Source organism: Agelaius tricolor, unplaced genomic scaffold (assembly GCF_023055355.1).
Source record: "Agelaius tricolor isolate 1412-34295 unplaced genomic scaffold, bAgeTri1.0.p SCAF_13, whole genome shotgun sequence".
Classification (NCBI taxonomy): domain Eukaryota; kingdom Metazoa; phylum Chordata; class Aves; order Passeriformes; family Icteridae; genus Agelaius; species Agelaius tricolor.
The window spans coordinates 2,348,060-2,375,430 of NW_027269273.1; the positions used below are offsets into that span (position 1 = coordinate 2,348,060).

A 27,371-nucleotide genomic window follows, 5' to 3' on the forward strand; every position below is an offset into this window, starting at 1 on the left:
CAGTTTTGTCTCCTGGTGTCTGGGCAGTGGCAGCCAGTAATACCAGAAATGTATTATTACACTGGGATAAGATTTTTGTATTTTATGAAAACAAATTGTGTAATTTCATGCAAAAGCAAACCTTCCAACATAGTCTAGCCCTGCTGAGAGGCATGATGAACTCCTCAGGAACAAAACCAAACCCACACACACCAAGCAGTCCTCTAAAGCTCTTTCCTACCCCTGTACATATCTGTGTTTTGGCTTTACTTAAGGACTACATGCACATTTCTGAATAAATTTGAAACCCTTCTACAGAAAAGGCACACAAAGTTATCTTTAACAAAACAAAGATTTCCATTATTTTAGTTTAAAATGTCACAAAAGCACAAAAGAACTGACAATGTAGTTAAATATTCAGTATTTGCATTTGGGTGGATAGTCACTCTTTTTTGGAGACAGACATCAGAATAGGCTGAACACCTACAGACTGATTCTTAAGTGCATGCAACAGCACTTTCCTTCCAGAACTTACTTCACTTGACCTGACAAGTGTAGCAGAGAGCAGATCCCCAAACACGTTGGGCTTTTTTTGCAGGTCAGATTTCAGGTGTCTGATTTGCATGGAACCATAATTTCAGTCACTTTTGTTTTGCAGTACTGAAACTCAAGTAAGGAGAACAAGCATTCCTATTTCTGCCTTTCTGAATACAGTGTCTGTAAGTGACCCAGGGAATGTTTTGGATAGGATATTCAAAGGTATGGGGGTGGATTGCACAAGTTCCCTAATTTATTTCAAGAACCAAAATTGCTTTTTTTGACTCATTATAAAATCACTGTTCCTCCAACTGTATTTTTTGTATTAGCTATACACCCATTATCCAGGATCTCTCCTAGGATCCAGCAAATCATAACACTGGGCCACTACTTTAATTTTAGCTACAGTTTGAATGTCCTAACTAAACAATTACTTTCTTGTAGCCACAGTTTGTATACATGGGGACAATTAGATTCTGCTCAGAAAGCCACAGAACACTTCACCCAAGTTTATCAAGCCTTGAGCAATGCAGTCTCAAAATCTTGATTTCAAGATAAGCACATTCTTAAAATGGAAACTTAAAATAATCCTCAAGACTTACTGATACACAAAAGAGGAAATTTTAAAAAATCTGAGTTCTGCTTATCATGGTTTTGAGTATAAAATAACAAAACAAAACATAGTGGAAGTCTTATCTTCAACAGTGCTCCCTCCAGATCTGGAGCTCAGCTACCTGCAGTTCACTATAAGTGTATTTACCTTTGTGTTCCAAGCCTCTTCATGCAGCAAAGCTTTTCAGAGATGTAAACCTCTTCTATGTTTTCTCAGGCTGTGTAAATGCTCTATCAAAGCACACCAGCAGTACCAGCTACATGGGGATAAAACTTCTTCCCACTGGGCACAGCTGGGTTTGCTGATCAAACTGGGACAAGCCATGCAGCCACCAGCACACATCACACCATGGCACAGCTTCCCAGCACATGCAGGCAGAGAGAAAACTCCCCAGGGAATTACAGAGTCTAAGGACTTGATCTCAAAAGGTGTTCAGCGTAAAAAGCCCCTGTGTCTCAATACAATCCCCATAATTATCAATCAAATTAGCTGCATACTAAAATTACAGTATAAAACTGAAGTTTATATCATTAACCGTCTGTTTATTGGATTTTATACCCAAGCAAATCTTTAGTCCAATTTATAATGTAATGCACATAAAACAGAAAGATCCTTATGGACTATTCATTCATGTACCAAACTTGGGAGAGATGAAATAAAACTGTAATGAAACTGGAACAATTGCACTGTAACTACACTACAGCCACAGTGCTTGAATATTTGTTAAGATGAACACACATATGGATTACATTTATAAACTGGCAGGGGGGAAGGACAGCAGTAAAGCTCAACATGTATGAGACAACTATTGCTTCTTGTACATTTTAAAGTACATTATCCAAAATCCCAACCACAACAGCAAAAGGAAAATACAAACAACTTACTACATTAGTATAAATTAATTCCTCCTTCCCTCCTGGGATTTCTAACAAAACCATCACCATTACAAACAAAACTCTTCTTTAGTAATTATTTAAATGCCAATGCCCTTCATTTCCTATAACATCTATAAGCTATGGTATGGTCTGAGCTGAAGCCAACAGCAAGCTTTCAATCTCACACAACAAGTTACTGAACAGACAGAGAGCAGAAAGCTTTAGGAGAGTAACACAGAGACAGGGATATGGAAGTTGAAAATCTATAATGTGCCTCTGGAAAGAACAGGTAGAAATAGTCTGGTGAAAAAGCAGGATGCACAGGCATCCTCAAGTGCATTCCATGTCACTCACACAGTCAGACAAACTCCAGTTCTTCACCTCTTTCTGCCACAGTCGAAATCTAACCAGCAGCAAACATTATCACGCCCTCTGTGGTCCTGGATGTTTTTCCTGTCCTCCCAAGGCCTCACTCCATGCTCCTGGCTCCCACTGCAGCTTCAAGGACCTTGCTAAGGCTTTCCTTGCTGCAGGCTACAAACACCTCAATCTTCCTGAGCTGCTCCTCTTCTGCTGTGGCAGACCTGTCATTAGGGGTAGAAATGAGCCAAGACACAGACTCTCATTTAACAATGTGAAAAGGGTCCTGGTTTATTCTTCTTTACAGCCTAGCCATCCTGACTCTGACTACAGCAAACTCCTTCTGTTGGCTTTTCTGACAGACTCCAACTGCTGGCTATTTCCTGCTGGAATATGACTGCAAGTATTTCCTTGCTGTCTCTGACCACAGGCTTTTACCTAGCTCAGCTATGACTGCAGGCTCTAACAGCAGGCCCTAAGTCTATCAGATCCAGACTGACCTCCCAGCAGATCTTTTGCAGCAGCTCTCTACCTTGTTTCCTTCTTCCTCAGGGCTCCTCTACCTCCTCAAGGTGTACTTCCTCTAGGCTCTCCCTGACCTGCCAACCCACCCCTTTTATCATATGTATATTTTTTTTAGTCACAACTGCAACCCATCAAGGGCAAGGCTGTTCTTCTTTGGTAATTAATACAGCTGTGACTTATCAGAGGGGAGGTCACTTGTAATCCCTTCTTCTACACCTACACTCTCTCCCAGCTCAACACAACTGTGAACAGACAAATAAGCCAAGAGCCCATGCAGACCACATTCTTCCTCTAGCAGGATTAGTGCCAGAACAACACTCAGGTGATGTCTTTGTCTTCACTTAGAGCAGGACCAGCAATGGGAAGGGCCTGCTTGCATTAAGAACATTCAGTGCTTGTGGTTTAACCACAGCCAGCAATTAAGAACCACATTTGAAGCCATATATGCAAACAAAGGAAAACAAGGAATTCCCATCTTCAGGCACACATTCAGCCAACCCCAGCAAAACAGGGCTCCATCGCTGGTTTTACATCCAATGTCATGTGTGCTTGTTCTGATGTTCTACTTACAGCCCTGTGGTCAGAACACTCTCCACTGTACATCCTCTTCCTGTCAGAGGTCAATTACAGCCAACTCTCCTGCACAGGACAACCACCATCCTGTTAGCCAGGTCTCATTTCAGCTCCTGGGTGTCAGAGCTACATGGGATAACAGCTCCATATTCCAGGAAGTTACAGAAAGGGACAGTCAAAATCCAGAGTAAGGTTATGGCATCCTAGCCAAACATATTGTCCACATCTTTTCCTGCTAGGATGTCAATACCAGCATGTTTGGGAAATAAAATGTGAAAACCAACACCACCAAAGACTTTTATAGAGCTCTTAGCAAATGCAAAATTATCTACAAGTACACATCAAGCTGCCTGTGTAGTCTACAAAATCCTAAGAACAGTCTTGAAACTACTACAATCCCATGATACACATAATGGCATGACCTTATCTGAAAACTGAAATTTAATTCCCAACTATTCATCACGTAAAGATATACTGGGGGGGAATTAGCTTGGTAAACAACACCTGAAATTACTCTGTTTGCAATAGTAGCAAAAGCTTTATGACATAAAAAAAGCTTTTCTAACTCAGAGTAGCAAATTAAGACTCTGCCTCCTTGTTAAATAACACACCATCTTCTGAGAGATACAGGAAGGAAACCAACTGCTGCTGTACTTGCTACTTTTATTATTACTTTCAAAGCTGCTGTAACTTTTCCTAATTACTTTTAATTAGGAATTTAGTAAAGCAGGCAGTCAAATTGCTAGATATTTTTGCAAATATGAATGCAAAATAGAACACAGAAAATCCCCTTGCAGATCACGTTACCTCTCTTTGCCCCATTTAATGACATCATAGCATTGTAGTTTGCACTCAAAAATCATGAAAACACAAGAAGGGTAGTCATCCATTGCCTTGAATTTGATTACACTCCTGCAAAACCATTTAAAAGCTCTTTTTAAAATCCTGGAAGCTCAGAGAGGTGAATCAACCTACATTTGTAAGATTTGCCCTTTCACCCCTCTGCAGGTCAGACACTCCACAGACTGATGGAATGGTAGTGGCTGGAAGGGAGTGCTGGGGTCAGCCTGGCCCAGGCAGCACCACACCCACGATTCCTTTAACATCCTCCCTCAGAGCTGTGCCAGAATTTCCCCAAATCACTGAAGTCTGACCCTGCACAAAGGGCAGTGGAATACTGTGCAGGGAATAAAAATGAATTGCTGTGCCTGTGCTGTCGAGCTCACACAGAAGGCAGCAGCAATCTCCAGAAGGCTTGTTCAGCAGCTGCAGCTCCTGGGACACAGAGGCACACACAAGGACGTGGAGCACACAGCACATCCTGGCATCAGTGCAGCTACACCAGACTCATGTGCACCTCACCCACTTCCCTAAGTGCTTGCCAGACTCAGTGCTTCCATCTGCTCCTCATCTACATCTCCAGGTGACTGCAGGGTGCTGAGCACCCACAAGAATCCCCCTCACACTGCCTGTATTCCAGCTGGAAAACATCTCCTGGTTAGATGTAAAGCTGGTAACAGAGATGCACAATGCCCCCACAAAAGCCATGTCAGATGGATTCATGGATTAGTGATTTCAGCTCCTTGTTTCAACAAGAGCAATGAATTCCCTTGTCAGCCTGTGCTGTTTACACCTCTCTATTACTGCATGCTACAGTCATTTACATTTTTGGCTCTTTATTGCTGCCCATCCCTGTCTTCCAAAAACCATGTGAGATTCCATCTCTTAACAGTGGTATTGTTTTGCTGTCTTGCACTACTCTAAGCTTACCTACCCTGCTCCCCAGACTCAGTAGGTTCTTTACCACAAGTCTCTAATAATGATACTTTATTGCCATTCTTTCCCTTTCTAGCATTTTGCTGTAGGACTGTCACCAACTAATTGTAGCATCTCTAACTTATAAATCCAGAAAAAAAGGATGAAGTTGAGGAGATTTAAAAAAAAAAAACCCTTTCTAGGAAAAATACTTTCAAGTGTTAAAGGCAAAGGGAAAAACAAATTGTTTATAAAACATTCATAGCACTATGGTGCAATACAGCAAATGCCCTCCAACAACTTTAAAATCTCAATCAGTCTCATGTCTTATGTACACTGACTGCAGGTGAGGCAAGAAAAGGATAAAACAGGACAGCTTCTGTATTGCTACAGAAGCTGAGGCTACTCAGGGTTTGTATTTTTGTTTAATATTACAAGGTGAGAATTTGTTGAGGATTCTAGTCTAACACAAGAGATGCTGGAAGATGAAAGTTAAGACTGAAAACAACCTCAAGGCATTTTGTAGTTAATTATTCTCTCTCCAAGTACTATCATAAGTGAGCCAAGCAGTCCCAGCCAGCATGAGACTTTCAGGGGAACCTAAGAGTAACAGTGGGGGAGATGTTCCCCCCTTTCAAACTGTTTATTAGAGAAGTTCAAGCCAAAACAAACATCTATTTGTACAGAAGCATAAAGTACTGTGCCTTCCAACACATGTTGGTGTTCCACAGCTTTAGGATTCATAGTACCCCAATAAGCTTGCTACAAGGTTTTGAAAATGACAAACCTCAGTTTCCATAAACTGAGCAAGATAATGTCCTGCAAAAACTAGTGCCAGTACATTATGCTAGGGGATATAAGAAAGATTTTTCCTTTCAGTCTTTGTCATAGGCAGACATTGGTTTTGTACACGTCCCTTCAGTGCAGACTGCCCTTGACATGAACACTGCACGGCTCTGATGGTACAGGCTCCCTCCATCCCAACAGGGTCACACACCACTGCTCCCACTGGGAACTGCACTAGCAACTTCTCCCACACCATGTCTCCTGGGAACCAGCAACAACAGCTCTCCACCAATCCTGGACACTGCCTTCTGTCACCAAAGCCGTGCCACTGCCAGCACAAGCTGGTGTCAGTCAATGGCTCTGCAGTGCCACCAAAAGCAGCGACTGCTCCCCCAGACTGCCCTCACTCCCTTCCCCCGAGTTCAGACACAGCAAACTGCACTGGGCAGCTGGCCTGAAGGCAAACTCAACCTTCCTGCTTCCCAGGGGGACTCTCAGCAGTTTCCTGACCCAGACTGCTGAGCAGCTTTGGGACTGCTCCTGCGGGAAGGGGCAGAATGAGGCTTGGGAGCAGGGAGAGAGGGAAGTCTCCTGCAGCACTGATGCTGTAAACCAGACCAAGTGGTTGTGGAACCAGGATGCATGAGAAGGAACTAAACACAGGAGTGCTCAAGAAGTCTACCATAAATACCAAGGTTAATGATGAAATCCTCATCTTCAGCAGCATTGTGAGTGAACTTTGCAACATGGTGAAAACGTACATGAAAACCATCGCTTCACCAGACTCCTTTCAGAAATAGTACTACTAAGGCACAATCCATACTTTTAACTGAATTCTCCACTGAAAGGCTTTACCACAAGAAGTCTCTAAGACAGAGATCTCTAAGAGATGATACCCAAGAAGTCCAATACTGTTGGATACTAACATCTATTGTCTGTCTTTTAAGCAGATGGTAGAGAATTCACTGATTTACCATGTTCTCCCCCATTACTTCTGCCCTGTATCTGAAGGAAATTGTATTAATACAGATAAAAAGAGATACCACAAAGATGGTTCAAGCAAGAAGATGAAACTGTGGTTAATAAAGTGATGCTGGTGAAGAGTCTTTATGAGGCAAAGAAAAAATCTTCTTCAATATTCCCCACTATTTAATGTGCCAGAGCAAATAAAAAAATGGATGTTTTATTTTTCTCTCATGAAAGAGTAAATATACATGAAATGCAAAGTACTAGCTTCAAAAATCCACAGCATCATAAAATAAATACTTGCACTCCAATACCTGAAAAATGCAACATATGAGAAGTCCTGCCCACTGATTAGCTATCAAGTCTCATTTTTGTGAGCAAGAATTTTCATGTTTGCTATTACCTATTTCCTAGAAAATTACACAGAAGGAAATAATATCCATTTGTCTGTATCAACAAAAAAAAGGCAAGACAATTAAAGTGTAAATCCATGGAAAGAATTCTTTAGCTCTTCTCAAAGGAAGAGCTGAATTCCTCCATCCATTTTCATAACAGAAAAACACAATATTTAATTTTGAGAAAAAAATTATAGGACATTCCCATGAAAGCTTGATCAAAACTTATAAAGCATAACAAAGTCACAGTCAGTTTCTAAGAAAGCAAGCAGAGAGCACACAAGCCCTGCTTGGGAAGTAGAGTTTCTCAAGTTGGGTTTTTGTGTGTGGGGCACAGAGCTGTCACTATTGGGCTGCTGAAGGCTTCCAAGGCACTTTGAACCAAACTGGAGGCCATGGCTGTACTTGGAAGAGCAGAAAATGCAAGTGGCTGCTGCACTGGCATGGAGATGCTTTGCCTGGATCCCTTCTGCACACACACACACACACATGCTCTCCAAAAAACCCCTCAATCCCTCAACTCTTGGTTCTGTGGTATTTCTGAATACACTGATAAATGCAGACGATTTCACATGACCCTGAAAGACACATGACAGGCTTAATATTCTCTGCTAGCAAGATAGGAAAGAAAGCATCACAACAACAGGGCTGAAATTAAAATTCAAAGAAAGGAAGGCTGCAGGGGCTGGTTTCTTGCAAGGCTTGGGGGTTTTTGCCCTTCTCTCTGTAGGTACACGTGTCAATAGAGAAACAGCTCTATAATACCAAAATATAGCAGTCAGTTCCAGACTGTCACGTTGGCATTGAAGAAACAGATGAATTTTGCTGGACAAGCCAAATACAAAATGTTCAAGACAGCTGTCAGATCAGTATTTCAATGGTCTGTAAACGTGTATGAATATATTCCCACTGATCAGCTCAGCATCTTCCTTACTCCAATTCTCTCTCCATGTTACCTGAACTGCCACAGTGACTTATTTACCAAACCACCATAGCCAAAAAATCACCTCCTATATTTACTAGTGTGGAATCCTTTGAACCCCTCAGGGAAATCCCCAGGGCCTCGCCCTGGAAGGACACACCACAGAGTCCAGCTAGGCTGAAAGAGAAGACTTCCCCATGGAGCCTCTCAACACTGATCCATCCCAGTTTTCATTCCCCATCTGTTTGTAATTCTTGTGGTTGCTCCTTTCCCTGTTTCCTCATTGGTTGTGCTACCCCTGGTGGCCAGCCCCATCTCCCCTGCAGGGCAATGCCCTTTGCAGCACCCTGTGCCCTCAGACCACTGGCTGCTGACCCCACACTTAACCCTGTGCACGCCATGGCCAGGTCTCTTGCCTGGTTTCCCTTTGGGGTGCTGCAATAAACCTCGCTGGTACTGACCATATAAAGGCCCTTCTGCCTCTCTTGGCTGAGCTAGCTGTGCTGAGTGGGGCGTGTGGACTTGCCTGAATGCTCACCCAAGTGGCTTTTCCACAGGAGATACTCATTGGGAATTAGGTAGAAGCATCCACCACCTAAACACCATGCTGCTACACACTGGTTTATCACAGAGCAGGCAGTATTAAAAGCTACTATTAAGTAGGCAGGCAGTATTAAAAGCTACTAGCAGCATATTAAGTTCTAAGCAGCAAGAAAAGACAGCATTCAAAATCACAGCTGAATCCTTCACAACTGTGCCAAGTGTTATACACTTTTCATTAATTACATAGAATTGCTTCTCACCTCACTTTATAACCAGATGGTTTCTATCTATCTCTCAATACTTAGAGAAAAACAGAGCTCACCAAAATACTAAGATCCAAGGTTCTGCTTATACCAGTGCTTACACCTCTTCTTTAAAATATCTGATAAAGTTTTCCATAGGATCAAATTACTTTCCAAATTTTTTTTTATCACCATCTGAAGATTAAGCTTGTTGTGGTGTGTTTTATGCTTGTTCAGTTTTCCCCCCATTGTTCTCTCAGAAAGTCCTGCCCTGTTACCAGTTTGTGTCAATCCCCAAACCCCTCCCCAGTTGTCTTGGTTATCTTTCTTGTTCCCCACCCCTGGCAGCCTGCCTGTCACTCGACACCCCTGCCTCTTTTTCTAGAGAGTTCGGGCCAGGGTGTCGAGTGATTGGGTTAGGGGCCAGGGTCCCTCCCGCAACTGTGTTTGATGGGTTCTCCGATCATGCCAATCCTTAATGTATCCCTCTCTGATTTGCTATCTTTCACCCCTCCCACCCTCTGTAAAACCGAGGCTTTTCCCTGCCTCGGGGCCCTCAGCTCCTTCTACCTGAACCTGCACGTTTCCCTACCAATAAAACCACCCCCCTGAAGAAACTGAGGGTCGCCTCTTCATTTCATCCTGCGACTTCGGAGCTCTCTACTGCGGCCACACGTCCGCAAGGCTTGACATCGCCTTGGGCACAAGGCCCTGACTTCGGGTTGGGGAAGTGCCTGACTGGCTGGAGGTTGGCTGGACACTTATCTAGCCTGGGCGTTTCACTTTTCACCGGCCACTGCTCCATAAGCTAAACCATGAACATTTGTGTGTTTTTCTTGCATTTTCCTTCCTTTCATGATGTTCCAGTAATTACCCTGTACCACTCCGGTAACTAGCAGCAAGCTCCAGTGAGAGCTCCCTTTCAAAGGAAGTGAGCCAAAAAATCACTGTTTCAGATACAGCTCTTCTAAAACATCCCAAACTCCCTGCTCCTTACAACTCTCCAGGGATCTTTGTGCTAATAAAAAGGCTCCAGGCAGAGCCCTCTGACACACTGAAGATCATCTTAGCTGTTGCCTTAAGACCACCCACCTCTGATCTCCACTTGGACACAACTGTTCCAGTTTTAGGCTCAAGGACATTCTTCTCAAAAGCAGCAGCTCAGGATGTGAAAGCTGATTAGACCATAAAAATGTAAAAACCTATGAAGAATTCAGATAGAGAAACCAGATTCTCATCTGCTCATCTCTGGTTTCCCACAGGATAGTTCTCCCTCTCTATGTTAACAGGTTTACCATTATTACCAGGTATTCCAGAGGACTGTTAGAGCAACCACAGTCTTCCCCAAACACACCACTGAAATCAAGCACAGGAGTAACAAACCCAAAATGGGTATTGGCAAAACAGCTTTACAGACTTATACCCTTGCTTTTAAAAACAAAAGCTTGTTAGCTTCTGTTGGTCCTTTCCCTTCCCTTTCTTTCCCATGCACTCAGCTGAAGTCAAGATTCTGCTGACACATCAGGACAGTAACATGGATTCCCAATACAAGTGACACTGGAGATCTTACTTACCTGACAACAATCAATTCTCCCAGCCAAAAGTGAGTTATAGGAACAGAAATCATTCTTCACCAAATCATATGCAACCAGCTGTTCTTTTTTTTATTTTTATTGCTGATTTAACACTAAATTAATTTCTCTTAAAACATTCATAACATTACAGGATCATTATGTGTTTTGCATTGGCTCCACTGTAAATGCCCAGCTTATTTCATTTGTTGAACAGTCAAAATATTTGCTAATAATTTCACTTGACAAAACAAAAAAAGGTGTGTGGATGTGATGGCCTGGTCAGAGAGCAAGAAAACCAGCTAAGTTTTCCCAGAATCAGCTTGTGAGACTTTAGGGAGTTGAAGATAAACAATGATTGCTTGTTATTATAAACAAGCTGCAGGTGTTGTTTTCCTACTCTGTGTTTTCCTGGTTTTCTCAAAGATTGTTTATAGGAAAGGGGTTTTGTTAATCAGGCAATCAGGTGAAATGTACTGATTAACTGGCCAGTCTGGTCTGTGTGTATCAGAACAGTGAATAAAGAGAGAATCCAAAGTCAGGTGGATGCTGTGCAAAGCCTTCTGGTGAGTCTGGGTCTTTCTTACTCAACAGCAACAAGGGCTCCAAATCCACCCTCTCCATTTTACCTACAGCAGATGAGATGTATGATGCATGATTAATGTAACAAAAGCCAAAAGGCTTTCCTCCAGTGTTTGCCAATTCTGTAGCTGCCTTTTCCTCTGTGCTCCATAGGAAGTTATGCTGTCAAATCTGCAAAACTCCAAAGTGTTTGCTGTAATTGCTAGGGGGCTTTTAGTTGGTACTTTTTGGGGCATTTGGGGTCAGGAGGCTCTTCTATTTCTACTATATCAGATTTCAATCCATACTTCCCTTTAATAAATATTTTGTAGAGCACATAAAGTACCTTTCTTTTCATTCTGAAGATTTAAGAGCATTGGGGAGTTCTGCATGTGAATTTCCCCACTCTGAACTCTAACTGATATGCCTCACAGGGAACTTAAGATATAATTATTTTCCCTATGGAAAGTTTTTAAATGATATGGCATAATCTGGTGTACTGAAAAAATGCAGGAGCCTTAATCTGCTATTTCTTACCTAGGTAAAAAGCAAATTGCTTTCATGGGGCATGGTACTTATTAAGAAAGCAGCAAATCCTGCACAATGAACATCCTGTTTGTAGTAATATAATCTTCTGTGTATTCCACATTCTCTTTTTAGTCAAATCTGTAATCATCAACTAATTCACCCCAGTTTACCTTGAGGTTAAACAAAAGGCAAGAAATAAACCCAAGAAACTTTCATTTTAGCATAGGAAATTAAAAGCCTAGAAACTTAAATGAAGAAAAATCAATATTTTAGTCAAAATTAGATTTTAAGAGTTTCTGATATCAGATATGGAGGTTTCAATTTCAATTAAAAAGCTGTATTGGGATGCATAATAATCCATTATAAAAGTGCACCTGACCCCTGGAGAAACAAAGAAGCAGGAAGAAGCCTTCTTATAAATCCAGGAACACATTAAATCACATACAAGAGTGATCTGAAACACAGAACTCTCCAAGTTTTAAAAACAGACATTGAAACTGAATTATTCAAGAGAAAACATTGGTTTGTGACATTTTCAGAATATCATACTTCCTTGACAGAAATTTTTCATTTCTCCAAGACCTGCATTTATTCAACAGACATAAAAATGAACTTCTCAAGCTTGCTATTGAACATATTAATATTTGCTCTTCAACTTTTATTTCAACTACATTACCACAAAAGGGTAAGAATACTTATGCCACTGTGTAAGCTGCAGTGTTCTTCAAAGAACTAATGATCTTGAAATTATGCAGCCTCAAGGCTGCAACACAGATCAGATTCACAGGAATCAGTGAAATCTTTGCTCTAAAAGATCTATGCTGAAATTTTTATATCTCCGTAACTCTGAACATGACAAAGTGAACACATTTTTTGGTACTTAATATCTTAGAAAAAGTGCATCTGTAGCTGTGCTTTTTTTCCCATTCACTTCCTTAAGATGAAAGTTCAAGTTTTTAAATTGGTGATAATCAGAAGAATTCATACTTTACTGTTCCCTTACACAAAAACCAAAACAAGTGGTGAGTCTTTCAAGTTGAAGGTCAAAATAAGTACTATTTCAGAGTAAATGATCCCAAATTTTTCATGTTACTCATGAAATTGCTCATTCAATCAGGTGTTTCAGAAACAGAGCAGCATATTTTTGCAATTGCAGTTTTTAAGAACCCCCAACCAATAGAGGCTATTAACCATTTCTATGTTAACCACAGAGCAAATGAACAGATTACCTAAGTATTTGCATTTACCATTTGGTCTCCATTTGCTGAGCTGTGTAAATGGAATGTGAAGTTAGACAAAAGGAACACAAGGAAACATCTGCATTGTGTGACAACACCCTAGTGTTTGTGACAGTGGGAATGAAGTGAACACCTCCTACCTGTGGGCACAAAGTCTCAATGTGATTTGCTGCCATTTGGACAATTTTCGTTCCATCTTCATTTGTTGACAATGAACAAGCAAGATTAGCAACCTTAAATAAAATAGACAAATTTAAATTAGCAATCAGCCTTGTAAGCAAGTATTCCTGCTCAGACTTCAAACCTGCCAAAAAACATCTCTGCTAGAAAGCCTTCATTTTGGGGGAGAAATATTTTGTCAAAGAATGCTTTTGAACAGGGAAACACTGCAGGAGGGAAAAAGAGCTGTGGAAAGAGGTGACAGTGATGAGAAATCTTACCACCTCACCCCAGTTTAGGCTCAGCAGGTAACAGCTGCAGAGTGGTGTTTAGAAAATAGGAGGAAATTTCAAAGTAAGAGCCTAAGGTTTCAGCAGATTGCCTGTGATCTTGCCCCTTAATTTTTCAGAGCCCTTCAAACCATAACCAGCTTTTACACTGTTCTTTTAAGCTTACTTTTAAGACCTTAAAGCTCAAATAAAATTTATCTTGTTTTAATTAAACACAAAATAATTTCTGCCCTGAGGTATCAACAAATTATTCTTTTAGTGGCATGGTTTTCAACTGAAATAATCATATCATACAACATATACAGTGCAACCAACAGTGACAAGGTATATGGAAACTTGAAATCTGTGAAAGAACAAATCTATCTTCTATTATAACATATACCATAGAGATACAGCTTCCTTTAAAGTAAAAATCTCTTCCACAATGCTCCACAAGTTGAAATGGATGAAGGAGAAAGTATCTCACTGCAAATGAGTATCAACAGGCTGAAAGAGACAGGTCTGACAAAGGTTCAGGAGAGGCTGGGATCCAGAAGATCTTTATATCCTGCTGTAGTAATATCGAGTCCTTCTGTAAACTACTCCACACTTGTCAACCATCACAGCCTTCCCTGAAGTAGCTGCACTGCCTACAACCACTTAATGTTCATGCAGCCCAAACAGTGCCTGAGAGCCAGACCTCTGCAGTGCTGCAAATATCAACACACACAGCCACAGTCATTGTGGAGTTACCCAGAACTCAAACAACAACTTCTACAGTTCAGCTGCCATGAAATAAAAGCAAATCTTCCTTTATCAACATTTTAGGACACCATCACTACTAGTTGAAGAATAATCTACTACACCAAAGGCTTTTATTATTCTTACTTAATTGATAGAAGTAATTACAAGGCATTAGTCAGTGCAAAGACAAATAAATTACTTTTCCTATTGAAAATTCAGAAGAGATTAAGAATCACTTTCTGAAGGGGATGAGATTTGGAATGCAGGGCCTTCCACATACACCTGTACCTACACAAAAATACTTTGTACAACTTTCCCTGGTATTCCAAGGGAAATACCAACGGTTCCCTACCCATGTGATGTATTATCTTTTCCACATTAAAAAATGGCTAAAACTGAAGAAATCCGGTTTTCATCAATGCACTAACACTGTATTCTCTTTTATTTGAAGTAAACTGGCATAGGTTGGTTTTTTAATGCAGTATCTGAAAAAAAGGGGTTTGATTCTATGCTTTCCTTCCTGACTCTTCAACTTAAACTACCCACAGATGACTTTGTATCATCACAATACAGTCCTAAAAGATGCTATTCCCTCCCCTCAAAAAAAGAAATAAAACTAGCTGTTTTTCTTTGGAATGCAGGTCAGAAGTCTTCACTACTGGTCCCAACAATTCATTCATACTGGCTTCAGTATTTTAATTCCTTTGCCTCAGTCTCTGAGGCACTTGTGTATCCCTAATTTAAATCTGTGTTCACTCACACTTTGTTCCTACACCACCTATGTAAAATAAAGCACTCTACAGGACTCAGTGCAAACATTATTGATTTAAAGAACTCTTCTATGTCTAAAGCAGCAACATTTCAAGGGTAAAATAAAAAGGCAATGCCAGCCATTCCTCCAGGACAAAAACTCTCAGCAGCTTTTTTTTTTTTTTCTTTACCATAAGGTAACCAGGTTTTTCAAATTCATTTGGCAGTTTCAAGAAAAACTTTACTTTCATTTCTTGGAATCCAGAACAAACGTGTGCAATATGGAGCTCCTGTTTATCAGTGAGGAACTGCTCTAAGCAGTTTTCTCCCTGCCATGATGAGCAAGGCAGATACAGACAGTTCACAGCAACTTTTTATCCTGTTTCCTAGTTACACTGGCTCCAACATTTCAGTGCAAATACAGTCCTTGATGTAAATTGTGTCACAGTCACAGAATAATAAATTAGGATGAAAGAGGTTCCCAGAGATCATGTACTCCAACCCCCGTTCAAAATATGAGAATGAACTTGACACCACCTGGTGCTCAATGTAACACATCAGCACTGGGGACAAGTTCTGTGATTGTTACCAGATCATATGGGAGATCAGAAGGGTTAAAAAGTGTGGCTCTTCTCTGGCAAAGCATGCTCAGGTTGGGAAGGAGCTCTTAATGCACAAGTATTCCTTTTTATTTGAAGTCAACAGCAATAAGAGTTTTTTGAATATAAAGAGGAAAAACTTTCTGATCTTATGCTTCCCCTCCTGATCCTTCAGCTCTGAGCATTCCTTGCTCATGGCCCATTCCAGAATAGTATTCTCAAAGCACAAACAGCAAACCTCGGGTAGCGTATAAGCACTAGGAATTTACATTAGGCCATTTTACAACAGCAAACAGAGGTCTGTAATATTTACATAAAAATATCTATTAGGTTAAACAAAGTAGCATTGGCTACTTTGGAATAAACATATGCTGTATTTTGGATGAGTATTTGGAGTTCATACTACAGTGCATTGCCAGCAGCAAATTTAGACCTTTGCCTTTCATTTTCAGCAATGTTAATAAGGCTTTTGTTTTCATGAGAAAATGGGTAGAATTTTCTTCTCCTGGCATTGAAGCAGCACTTGTCCACATGTACCTTATGCATAAGTAAAAGGGCTTTCAGTCAGTCTCAGCAGCAGGTGGTGAGGCTCACAGCTATGCCACCCAAAGACAATTCAGATCCCTGAAGTCATTAACATGGTTTCAGCCATCAGCACATTCACTGTTGGTACTTCCCTCAGCAGCTCCTGAAGAGATCATCTCAACACAAATCCAAACCACAATAATTCAAATAAATCACACGGAAGGAGGCAAACACCTGTGTGTAATTTTTCCAAGCAGGAGCAAGGGCATGTGTGAACCTGAAGTCTCTTTTGAGGCTATAATGTTGCTAATAAGGAGGGCAAGCTGTTTCAGCAATAGTAGATGTCTATAGTCTATAAGAAAAAAAAATCAAGCCCTAGCTCAGATAAGACCTTACTGTCATCTATCATACACATCTCAAAAGGTTTTTGCAATCTGAGAAATCTTCATTACACCGCAGTCTGTCCCCTAAGCAGTATAAACTACACAAATACACCACATTTCTTTTGTATTCTCTGGAAGAAACTAGCTTCCCCTAGGGGACTTCAAACCCAAGTACACTGCAACTTTAAAAACAAAACTGCAAAATGAAAATCCAAGACTGCTCTCAGTCAGAAAATAATTGGCCTTCTGAAGAGCAAAGTTTGTCAGGACAAACAAAAAGCTTTCTTGTAGGCTGGTCTGATTGAAATCAGAACTCTACCAAAGAAAAAAAAATTATCATTTTCTCCAGACATTTTAAAGACACTAAGAAAGCAGTTATAGAGCTTTTGCTTGAAAACATAACAAACAGAGAATAGACCATCCTTGATGAGGTTTAGCAACATCAATTAATACACTAATTAAGGTGCAGTGGGAAAATAAGACTTTGAACTGAGCATGTAAGTGCAGCACTGGCAGTAGATAAAATATTTCCTTAGCTGGATGGATTTTTAGATTCTGAAGGCAGCAAAGAGTGCATTTTATGATGCCCATTATCTCTACACAGAAGATATGCCAATGGACCTTTCTTTTATTCCTGCAGTTATTAAATTTCTTACAGGCACTTTAACTGGTGCTTTTACTATTGGGTGAGAGTCTACCTTTCTGTATTGGGGAGGGGGTTCCTCTCTTTACAAAATCATGACCCAACAAGTTTTCAGGCTAGAAATTGCTGAAGAGAAAGATTTGGGTACTGCAGATATATTCTGTTAAAAAATAATTCAACAAATCATATTCCTTTCCTTGATTTATACATTACATGGGACTGGCGCATCGAGGAGAGAGCACAACTGGAAATGCGTGTCCAGATTTTTTCAGTTCCTACTTTTTACCAAACTGAAAGGCAAAGAAAGATGCACTTAAAGGCCATGAGAGATACACTATACATGAACAAGTTCACTCTGTTGTCCAAACTTCCTTGGGGTGGAAGACTTCTTCCCTTGCTTATGCTCACACAAGTGCATTCACACTGTGCATCCCCCAGTGTTCTCTCCCCAGGCAGAGGATGAAGGCTTTAAGTGAAGATGAAGGCTCAAGCTTCATCCAACCTCAGATTTCCACTGGGTATTAATGCAAAACAGAAAACACATTTAGGTAAAACACCCTGGAGAGCCACTAATTACCTCCAGTGGATTTCCAAAAGGTGTGGTAATTCTTAGCAGCCAAATGCACGAAGCTATCTATTGCTGAAAGTAACAGAGATAGCCTAACATGCTTTCTGTAGACAAAAGGGACCTGTCCCCAGTCCCTTAACAGCCTCAGGGCAAGTGGAAGCTCATGTGCAAAGTAAGATTGCCTCTTCCCTGGGAGGGCTCTTGTGTTCATTCTGCTGGAAAGGGACAGAAATCCTTGGGAGAGACATTGCAGCCATGACTTCAGGATGCAATACAGTGGTTCAGGAATGAATCCTGGCTCAGACTTAACTCCAGGTTGAGAACAAAATGGAAAGTCAAATGCAAAAGTGAGATGTTTTAAGTAGTAGAGGAGTAAATAATCACTGCACTGCCTCACCACCTGTTTCATTTGCAGTTGAGAACAGCTTTGCTGATATATTGTCCACACTGCACAGCAAGAATTAGATGTACCCCCAAGGATTTTTTTCAGTCAAATTCACTCCATTAACTCCCAAAAATAAGTATTTGCTCAGGAACAGATTGTCTGCTAACTAGCTAAATTCTTCTTCTATAAATTGTACAAAATGAAGCAGCATGTTCTCTAGATGTGATCCCTTCTGCTCCACCAATAGAAGCTCAGATTCTTTTCATTATTGTACCCAAAGTCCCAAAGCACTTTTACTGTAAATCACTAAGGATAACTAAGTCATTAATTCCATAAAAGTTTGTTTCCTCTTCTTGGTGAAGATTTCCTGGTTTTAATTAAACACCTCCTGTTAAGAAACTGTTTCACTGAGGAAGGAGCTCCCAAAGCTCTGCCTAGCCTGAAGTGACCCAGGTCCTTCACTACACTGCAGGGTAAGCCCCAAGTCTGTACTTTAAGATTTTTTTAGCCTAGTGTGAAGAACCCTCTGATACAACCCAATCCCTCCCACTGATAACCCTACAGAAATTCTTAGTACCACACTGGGAAAGCGTTACCAAAATAAAAACTAGCATGCTTCAGATTTCACAAAAAATGAACTTGTGTGTCACAAAACCTCAAATACAGTTTTAGGAAGTTTAAAGTACTGATCTTATCATTTTAACTCTTTTTAAACACATAGTAAATATCAGAAAAACTTACTGGTTTTCCACAGAAGCAAGCAAGAGTATTTCTTATACACACCTCTAAGGAACCCTAACCAGACAGAGTGTCATTGCAACATGTGTAACATTCTCCCTGGCACGGGCAAGGAGTCAAAAAGGCCCAAGGAGGGCAGTGCACAAATGGACACAAAAAAAGCCCAGTAATCAATCCACTGAGGTAGAGGTTAATCCTGAATAATCACAATTCAGATGATATTTCATTTGTAGGAGAGCAACTGAACACTGAGCTGAGGAATAACATTTGAATTCCAGCAATACAGCAGTCAATACAGCTTTCAATATAAATTATATACAGTGTAAACTGATTATAAGTGCTAGCCTGCTCTCTTCAAACCATAGATGAAAAAAATGTACTTACGTATTTTCTGCTTCTAATTTTGTGGTATACAGAAGTATCTTCTACAGGTTTGTTATGTGTTCTCAGTTTCCACCACTAGCTTTATTCATGAAGCCTTAAAAAGTCTTTTGAGGAAAATGACTGTTCATACCAAAAAGAGCCATAAAAAAACTACAAAGGTCAACATTAAATAATGATTCTATACTTTTTCAAGGAAAAGGCTACACTGATGTATGTATATCTTCCAGTCATTGCTGCATTTTATATGCATTTATGATTACTATGTGCATTTTTATGGGCTTAATAAAACTTACATAGACTACAGTATTTGTTTATAGTGAAAAAACACATTCCTGTGGACTTAAAACTTACCTCCAGTGAGCAATAAAGTAGTATCAAAACATTGCTTATTCTCCAATCCATTTTCTACCATAAAATTTAATTTCTTTCCAGATCAAGTCAAATAGTTATACCTCAGGTCAAAAGTTACACTCTTACCTTTTATTAACTTTTACTTTTGTGGAGAAAAACTTACAAACTCTACTCAAACATGCATTTAACAAGTATTGTGCTGCTTTCCCTGCCTCCTTTAGCTTTCCACCTTCTCCTTTTTCAGAAAGACTCTTGAATCTGCTAAAGTACAGTAGGCAACTGAAAGCTTCCTCACTCTCCTTTCAGTTTCTTTTGCACTGTTCTTCATTTCACCTGTCTCCATCTCCCTCTATTTTCTGCAGAGCTGAATTAGGCAGTACTACATTGCTGCCTAACCCACTGCTAATTTGACAAAATTAGCTCAACATGCTACACCTGAGGCTTATCACTGCCCCTGCAGGTGTTACCAACCACCTGGTTAAGATGGCTCAAACTCCTCAGAGTATTATGCAACTTCAACTGTTTCCTACCAAGCATGCACAATACTCTGCTGGTGTAATTAATAAAGCTTATATAAATACCCATGGACTGGATTGTTGAGTTTTGTTGTAGGGTTGGGTTTTTTTCCTAACAATATAATAACTGCAACTGGTTTATTTCTAGTTCCATGTGCTCAGACAAGTCTTATCTCATTCAAGTTCATCTAGGAGAGTGCCTTTATGAATTGGGCCTCAACCAAAATGAAAATAGATAATACATACACTGTGGGACAAACACAGCACACATGCAAGTGAGAATTCTGCCCAGTAAAATTCCAGAATCTATTTCCTTTTCAATAAAGGTGTCAGGCCTGATGCAGAGCCCCACTAAGCTCTCTCTCACTGCTTTAGGTCACAGTTACATTTGAAGAATTCAGGTAAGGATTCCCTCTCTAGACTCTGAGCTCTATGTACATCCAAGAACAAATACTGTATTTGTATTATAGTCAAGCTCTGGCAAGCTAGCCAAAGACTCCAGTAAAACAGATAGTGCCTGTAGCTGTGACCTGTGTCTCACTAACAGTCTCTCCAAACAATGTCCCATCTGCACCAGCACCAGCCTCAATCCACTGCAGTGACTGTGAAGTGGCCCCTGATCCCTGAAGAAAGCTCCTTCCACAGGCTGAACATAACAGCAAGTGAAAGCTCTAAAGCTGAACTATGTGATGATACTCCCCCTCAGCACCATTTACTGGAGTGTTAGCCACAGGGGCTTTCCAGAAGCATGCTGTATATTAAACCAGAAGAAAGTAGGGTTTTCAAAAGGATAAAGTGGCTACTCCAATTCTGTAATCACATAACCCTCTCCTTTTCCTTATCTCAGCCTCAAAACATGGCAAATCAGAGAGTAGTTACCCATGCAGCAAGAGGACACCAGTCATGCACAACTGGCCAATTCCTTACAACAACCAGGAGAAGGATTACTCCCTGCCAGAATCACAACTCCCTGCCAGAATACACAGCTCTTGAAGGAATGAGGTACATACAAGTGCTGATAAACAAATTAATTAACTGCCCCTAACTGTCTGGCAGTAGCAAGATTTGATCAAAATCTATCACCAATGGAACTCAGTAAGGATCAGGATGGATCAAACAGTTCTCAAAACTGCATGAAACCCTCAATTTCCTGCACTTCAGCAATAAAGAGAAAAATACAACACACAGAATAAACTGTCAATAGGATACTCAAAATTTCACGTCTTTTTTGTCTATAAAGCACAGGCAAGATTCAAACATACACATGGATATATCCTTATATGTTTTCTTATTACTTGTTAGTCAAGTATTTCACAAAAAAAGGAAAAATAAAAAAAGTAAAGGTCATCCAGCTTTCAATATTCTGCCAGTGGCAATATCTGTAACCCAGCACTCTGAAAGCCTTCCCAGAGCAAGTACAAGTTCATCTCCTAGTTTAAAAGAAGAAATTTATTTAAGAAAGCAAGTCAGAGCCTAGGGCAGCTTATGTAGTATAGAACCAGCAAGCCCTCCCACTTCACACAAGAACACATCATGTGTGTTTTAAGAATTACTTTAAAGCAGCGGCTTTTCAGAACGAAAATGCCACTTCCCAATCCCACTTCCAAAGCTTCTCAGAAGTGAATTCTCTCTTGCAGTACTCTTGAAATCTCTCTCCAACCCAAGTGGCTCCCTCCAAACTTTGGAGAAGAACTTTAGCGTATTGTTGTCCTGCTTCCACTCAACAGGACTTGAAAAAGGGACAAGCAGAGGATTAGTGTAACAATCCATCCCAGACAGCTTCAAACTCAAGGACAACGAGTAACAGCTAAGGCCCAGCAGTGACCCAAACAGCAGCCCAGAGCAGGCTGTCTGTCCATCCCTCAGCACTGCTGAGCCGCACCCCTTACCCTCAACGGGCGCCATTCTGTCCCCAAGAACTGACACTGAAAATCTTGTAAGAGAGAAAAACCTCCAAACATATTGTCTGCTGTTTTTGCCTCACAGGTGTGAAATACAAAGCTGTGTTTCGTGTCAGGTACATACAGGGAATGTGTGTATTTGTGATTGTGGTATGTGTGGAAACCAACCATGAGACACTTATAAAGATGAATTCTGATAATAACTGAGGAAAGTAAAGCATGGAAGAAGGCCTCTGAACCTATCCTTTGTTTGCAATTAACCTTTATAAGTCTTAAGTTGATTTAGGAGCATTTGAATTAAAGCTTTAAGGATGTTGCTTTTTGACAGGAACTTTCTGCTTGTAAGCCTTAAAGAGTTTTGCAATAATAACCTTTTGAAGTATAATTTTAGAATATTGCTTGTAGTAAGGATCTTTCGAAACTATAGCTATAAAAAGGAAACATGCTTATCTCACACCTTAACAAAACAGTGAAAAGCAGCTTGAGAAAGGAAGATGAACATCACCTCAAGGACTGATAGGTTCGACCAAGGGAAGCTGGACATCACTGTTATGAGATTTATAATCTCTGCAATTAAAAGTTGGACCCACATCTGGAAACTGGACTTCACCAGATGAAATATTCCTTCCTTCTTTCAGAAACTGGACCACCACCAGGGGATACTCCTTTTGGGATGTACATCCTGAGAAAAACTAAATCACAATAGTATATAGAATTGTGACATAAAAATTTGGAATAGAAACTGCTGAGTAAAAATTGGAATAGAAACTGCTGAGAAAGCTGATGAGTACCCCTATAAATACCTGTAAGCCTCAACTATCAGTGTGCAGCTGGAGGGAAAACTTCCCCCACTGTACCTAGCGCTGTATTGCTCATACTTTACCATATGAATTAATAAATTGATTGCTGCTTGACTATTGGCCTAGTCAAGCTTCTTATTTATAACACAGATTGCTGTTTTAGAACTTATGCTGCACGAAGTTAGTCCTTAAAGCAGCAAGGCCAGCAAAGCTCCCCAGTTTCAAAAGAGAAAGAACAACTCGAAGTAGCCGATAAAGCAGAAAACTCAGGGCTATGGGTGGTTTTAGGCGCCCCCGCCCTGCCCGTGCCGCTTCCCCTCAGCGCCAGCGGCCAGCGCGGCGGGGCTCCAGCGGCCAAAAGGTGGAATTCCAATGGCCAGAAGGGCGGAATGGCAGCGGCACGGCAGCGGCACGGGATTCCACCGGGACTCCACCGCCAGCTCACCGAAAGGCGCCTGCAGCACTCACGGTAAAAGCTCCAAGTGGGGACGGGCAGCCAAAGCCGCCCGCGGCAGCACTCGCTGCCCGCTCCAAAGCTCCCCGGAGTGCGCGGGGTGGGCGCGGCCGGAGCAGCTGCAAATAGGGCCCTACTGCCCTGAGGGGAGTGGGTGTGTGTGTGTGGGTGTGTAAGGGTCCCATCTCACACAGCTCTGTGTGGGTGTGTGTGTGGGTGTGTCAGGGTCCCACCTCACACAGCTCTGTGTGTGTGTGGGTGTGGGTGTGTCAGGGTCCTACCTCACACAGCTCTGTGTGGGTGTGGGTGTGTCAGGGTCCTACCTCACACAGCTCTGTGTGGGTGTGTGTGTGGGTGTGTCAGGGTCCCATCTCACACAGCTCTCTGTGGGTGTGGGTGTGTCAGGGTCCTACCTCACACAGCTCTGTGTGGGTGTGGGTGTGGGTGTGTCAGGGTCCCATCTCACACAGCCCTGGGTGTGTGTGTGTGTGTGTGTGAGTGAGTGTGGGTGTGTGGGGGTGTGTGTCAGGGTCCCATCTCACACAGCTCTGTGTGTGTGTGTGAGTGTGTGTGGGTGTGTCAGGGTCCCATCTCACACAGCTCTGTGTCTGTATGTGGGTGTGGGGGTGTGTGCGTGTGTGAGTGTGTGTGGGTGTGTCAGGGTCCCATCTCACACAGCTCTGTGTCTGTATGTGGGTGTGGGGGTGTGTGCGTGTGTGAGTGTGTGTGGGTGTGTCAGGGTCCCATCTCACACAGCTCTGTGTCTGTATGTGGGTGTGGGGGTGTGTGTGTGTGTGAGTGTGTGTGGGTGTGTCAGGGTCCCATCTCACACAGCTCTGTGTCTGTATGTGGGTGTGGGGGTGTGTGCGTGTGTGTGTTTCAGGGTCCCATCTCACACAGCTCTGCCCCCAGCACCATGAGGAGCCACAGGAGCCACCACCTGCCCGTGCCCAGCCACAGGCACACACAGTGCATTCTTATGCATTACATTACTTCATTACTGCATTACAGTATGTTCCTCTGCATTCGCTATAGCCTACGTTTCAAATATCTTGTAAAAATGTAATTAGTCCTATCATTCATTTTCACCCTTCCTTAATCCCTTAAATGAATCAGTGATTCTGTCAGGTTTATTAGTTTTTTATTCTCCTCTTTGTAAATGGTGCCATGAAAGCCCTGTATAGACAGCCAATTCCAATTGCCAGTGGAGCTGGACATAAGCTCACAGCTCCTGTAGTTTATAAGGAACAAACATTGTACTAACATAAAATGTTTCTGTGGCAGTGGAAGTCTCTGTTTCTGTTAATAAGGGTTCCTAAACATTTTATAAGAAACCCTTGACTAATTTTTGCCATGTGATCTCTGATCTAGGAAATGTGAAACTGATCACAAAGAAAACATTTAAAACTGTTCATAAGCTGCAGCCCATACTCATTTAGAAAATTGTCCAGATTGCAAACCGCAGATTGCAGTGCGGTTTGCAGCATCAGTGTGGGCTCACCCAAAGCGTGTGCATAGAATTCAAACTGCAGAAATGTGATCATACTAACTTCACTGAAAAACTCCTAGGAGATTCTATCTTGTTTACAGTACACTGGCCTTGAAAAGAGGAAAATGAATTGACTGTTGTTGACTGCAAAGTGATGCCCTGATGAGAAACGATCCTCAGGCACAGCAGACACCTGTCCAACAGCAACACAAAGACTTGCAGCAGTCACATTTCAAAGGAAATAAACCTCTGTGCAAGGAAGTCTAGAATTTAAATCTACAAATGACTCCTGGATAATTAAGCTAAATCTCAGAATATACTGATGTGAACTTCCCATCACAAAAGTTCCTGGGATATGGCTACTACTGTCCTCTGTCCCCTCACTGCCTCAACTGTGATAGTGACTGAGGACAGCTCCAATAGGGAAACATGACTGCACTCCTTAGTACTGTCCTGCTGAGCCTAGCAAGGAGGTTCCTTACACCTAGCAGGACTAGCCTGCGTTTTCAGAAGCTTTTAGAAATTTGTCATGAACTCAGTGTTTTGAATACTAGGCTAACAGTTATGAAAAAGGAATTTATTACAATGATTTTAAATGTAAGCCATGTGATTCCTTGGCAGTGACTACACAGACATTATTGCACACTGCTCAAGTTTGATGTTCAGATTCTTTTTAAAAACTTCAGCAGAAGAAGAAGACAACCAAAGGGAAATACCTAGCAGGATATTCCTTTTGTCTCAGCCAAGCTGTCATAAACAAAAACATATCCAACTTCCCTGATAAACAATGATCATTTGCCTTCCTTGTAATCAGAAATTCTAGTCCATGGCTTCCCACAGTGTTTTCTGATAATTATCTTACTTTTTCTGCCCCCAGCCATTCTTTTTTTTTAAATTTCATTTATGCTGTTACTCCTGTGTTATAAAGGAATTTGCCCTACTTTTTGCTTTCTTGTCTCAAATACAAGATATGACATAGCTCCTCTAGTTATTGTGTACAAACTGCATTTCAGAACAAAGATATTTATCAGTCATTTCAATATATCTAAAAATTCATGTTTTAAAGTACAGTCTTGTAAAAAGCATCACCCAGGCACTGGCAGAAAAATACTGGTTCAAAAGCCATTTGCCAGTGGTAAAATAACCAGAAAGACTCCTAGAGCAGTGATTAAGCAAGCAAAGTTGTGGCCCAATCAACAGGAAAATACTCATAAATCACAGAATGCTTTTTGTTGAAAGGGATGATCGCCCCCTGCCATGGGCAGGGACACCTCACATCTACAAGCCTGCTCCAAGCCCTGTTCATCCTGATCTTGAGCACTTCCAGGGATGGGGCAACTTCTCTGGACAACCTGTGCCAGTGCATCACCAGCCCCACAGGGAAGAATGTCTTCCCCCTACTTAAACTAAACCAACCCTCTTTCAGTTTAAAATTATGTAGAGTAAACCTCCTCCTTTAACAACTGTCACAGCATTCATATTCCAAGGGGAAAAAATAAAAACAAACCAGCAAACCCCAACAAATAACAGAGAGACTTGTTTGGTATTTGAGAAGCACAAGCTTTAGTAAAATGATGTTAATATTTAGATGATGAGTGCTTTTTTTGGCACCTTTGGAATTATTCTGTTACAGCTGACTGGCTCATTACAGATCAATGTATCAAAATGATGAGACTTCTGGGGATATAATGGAATCACAATTATCACAATTTCTAATACTCTGAGGAACTTCTAAATCCGGTTTCTGCAGTAATAAGAGGCAAGAAGTCAGTGCCAATGCACTTGTGCAGCTCTCTGTACAGTATCACCACAGATGTTAACCAGGGGGTCCTGCTGGGGACTCCACTTCCCCTGGAGCTCCTGTAACTCCCAGCACACTGAACGAGGTGCCTGGCATTGCCAGCTGCTGAAATACGCCCCTCAGACACAGAAACTCTGATAAATCTTTGGGTTGTTTATCTTTTGTTCCTTTGCTTCACACTTATGCAATAAAGGCTGTGATTAAGAGGATTAATGAAAATGTCACCATTTATCACCTGAAGTTCAATCAGTAATAGGAAAGTTGAATCTTATTTGATTAATTATACAGAGGTACAAAACCACTTGCATTATTAATTCAGGACTTGCTGCAAAATGCTAGAACTCTGTGAGGCCCTTAACAGCAAGGTTCAAAGTCTTAAAGCTTACATACACTTGGAAGCACATGCCTGACTTTAACCAAACTTTATTGAATTACTTTTCTTAATTCACTGTCTTGACCACATTAGCTTTCCATTAAGCATCCATCTACCAGCTCCAAAACATCCAGAAACAAGTTACCCATCTTTAAAGGCCTCCTTCCACCTGCCTACCACCTCTCAATTCCTATTGCCAGACTGCTTCTACTAGAACATAATACATTGTTTTGCATTTAAAGAATTTGTGCATCATTCCTGTGCTGCCTTTAATTTTAGAAGTAATTCCACACAGCCCTCTCCCTCAAATCCATTACCATCTTTAGGTAAAGCACCTTTACCTGTTGCAGGCTCTCTGCAAACAGCCACCCAACTGGAGCAAGGCCTGGCAGCAGAGGGTTTGTAGGCTGCCCCCAGGGCCCTCACACCCTCCTGCCAAGCAGCTCAGTTTGCTGAGGGACTCTGCAAACTCACTGAAATGGGAAAGCTGGGGTTTACACATGACTCTTGGGCTCATTGGCACTGCATTTGTGTTTCAGACATCAAAAGTTGGATTTTTACACAGCTGCAG

At 41.3% G+C, this 27,371-nt stretch overlaps 1 protein-coding gene across 5 annotated transcripts in view; it reads right to left on the reverse strand.

Annotated features, from left to right (window-relative positions):
* Positions 1-27,371, reverse strand: part of CTNNA3 (catenin alpha 3) — a 435,224-nt gene that overhangs the window by 144,534 nt on the left and 263,319 nt on the right. For all 5 annotated transcript variants that reach the window (XR_011681008.1, XM_071438368.1, XM_071438369.1 and 2 more), the window contains one exon: positions 13,110-13,202. Coding sequence is in view for 4 of the 5 variants with exons in the window: in XM_071438368.1 (XP_071294469.1) it covers positions 13,110-13,202 (93 nt within the window). In the remaining variant the exon portion in view is untranslated. The remainder of the gene's footprint in view (positions 1-13,109; positions 13,203-27,371) is intronic.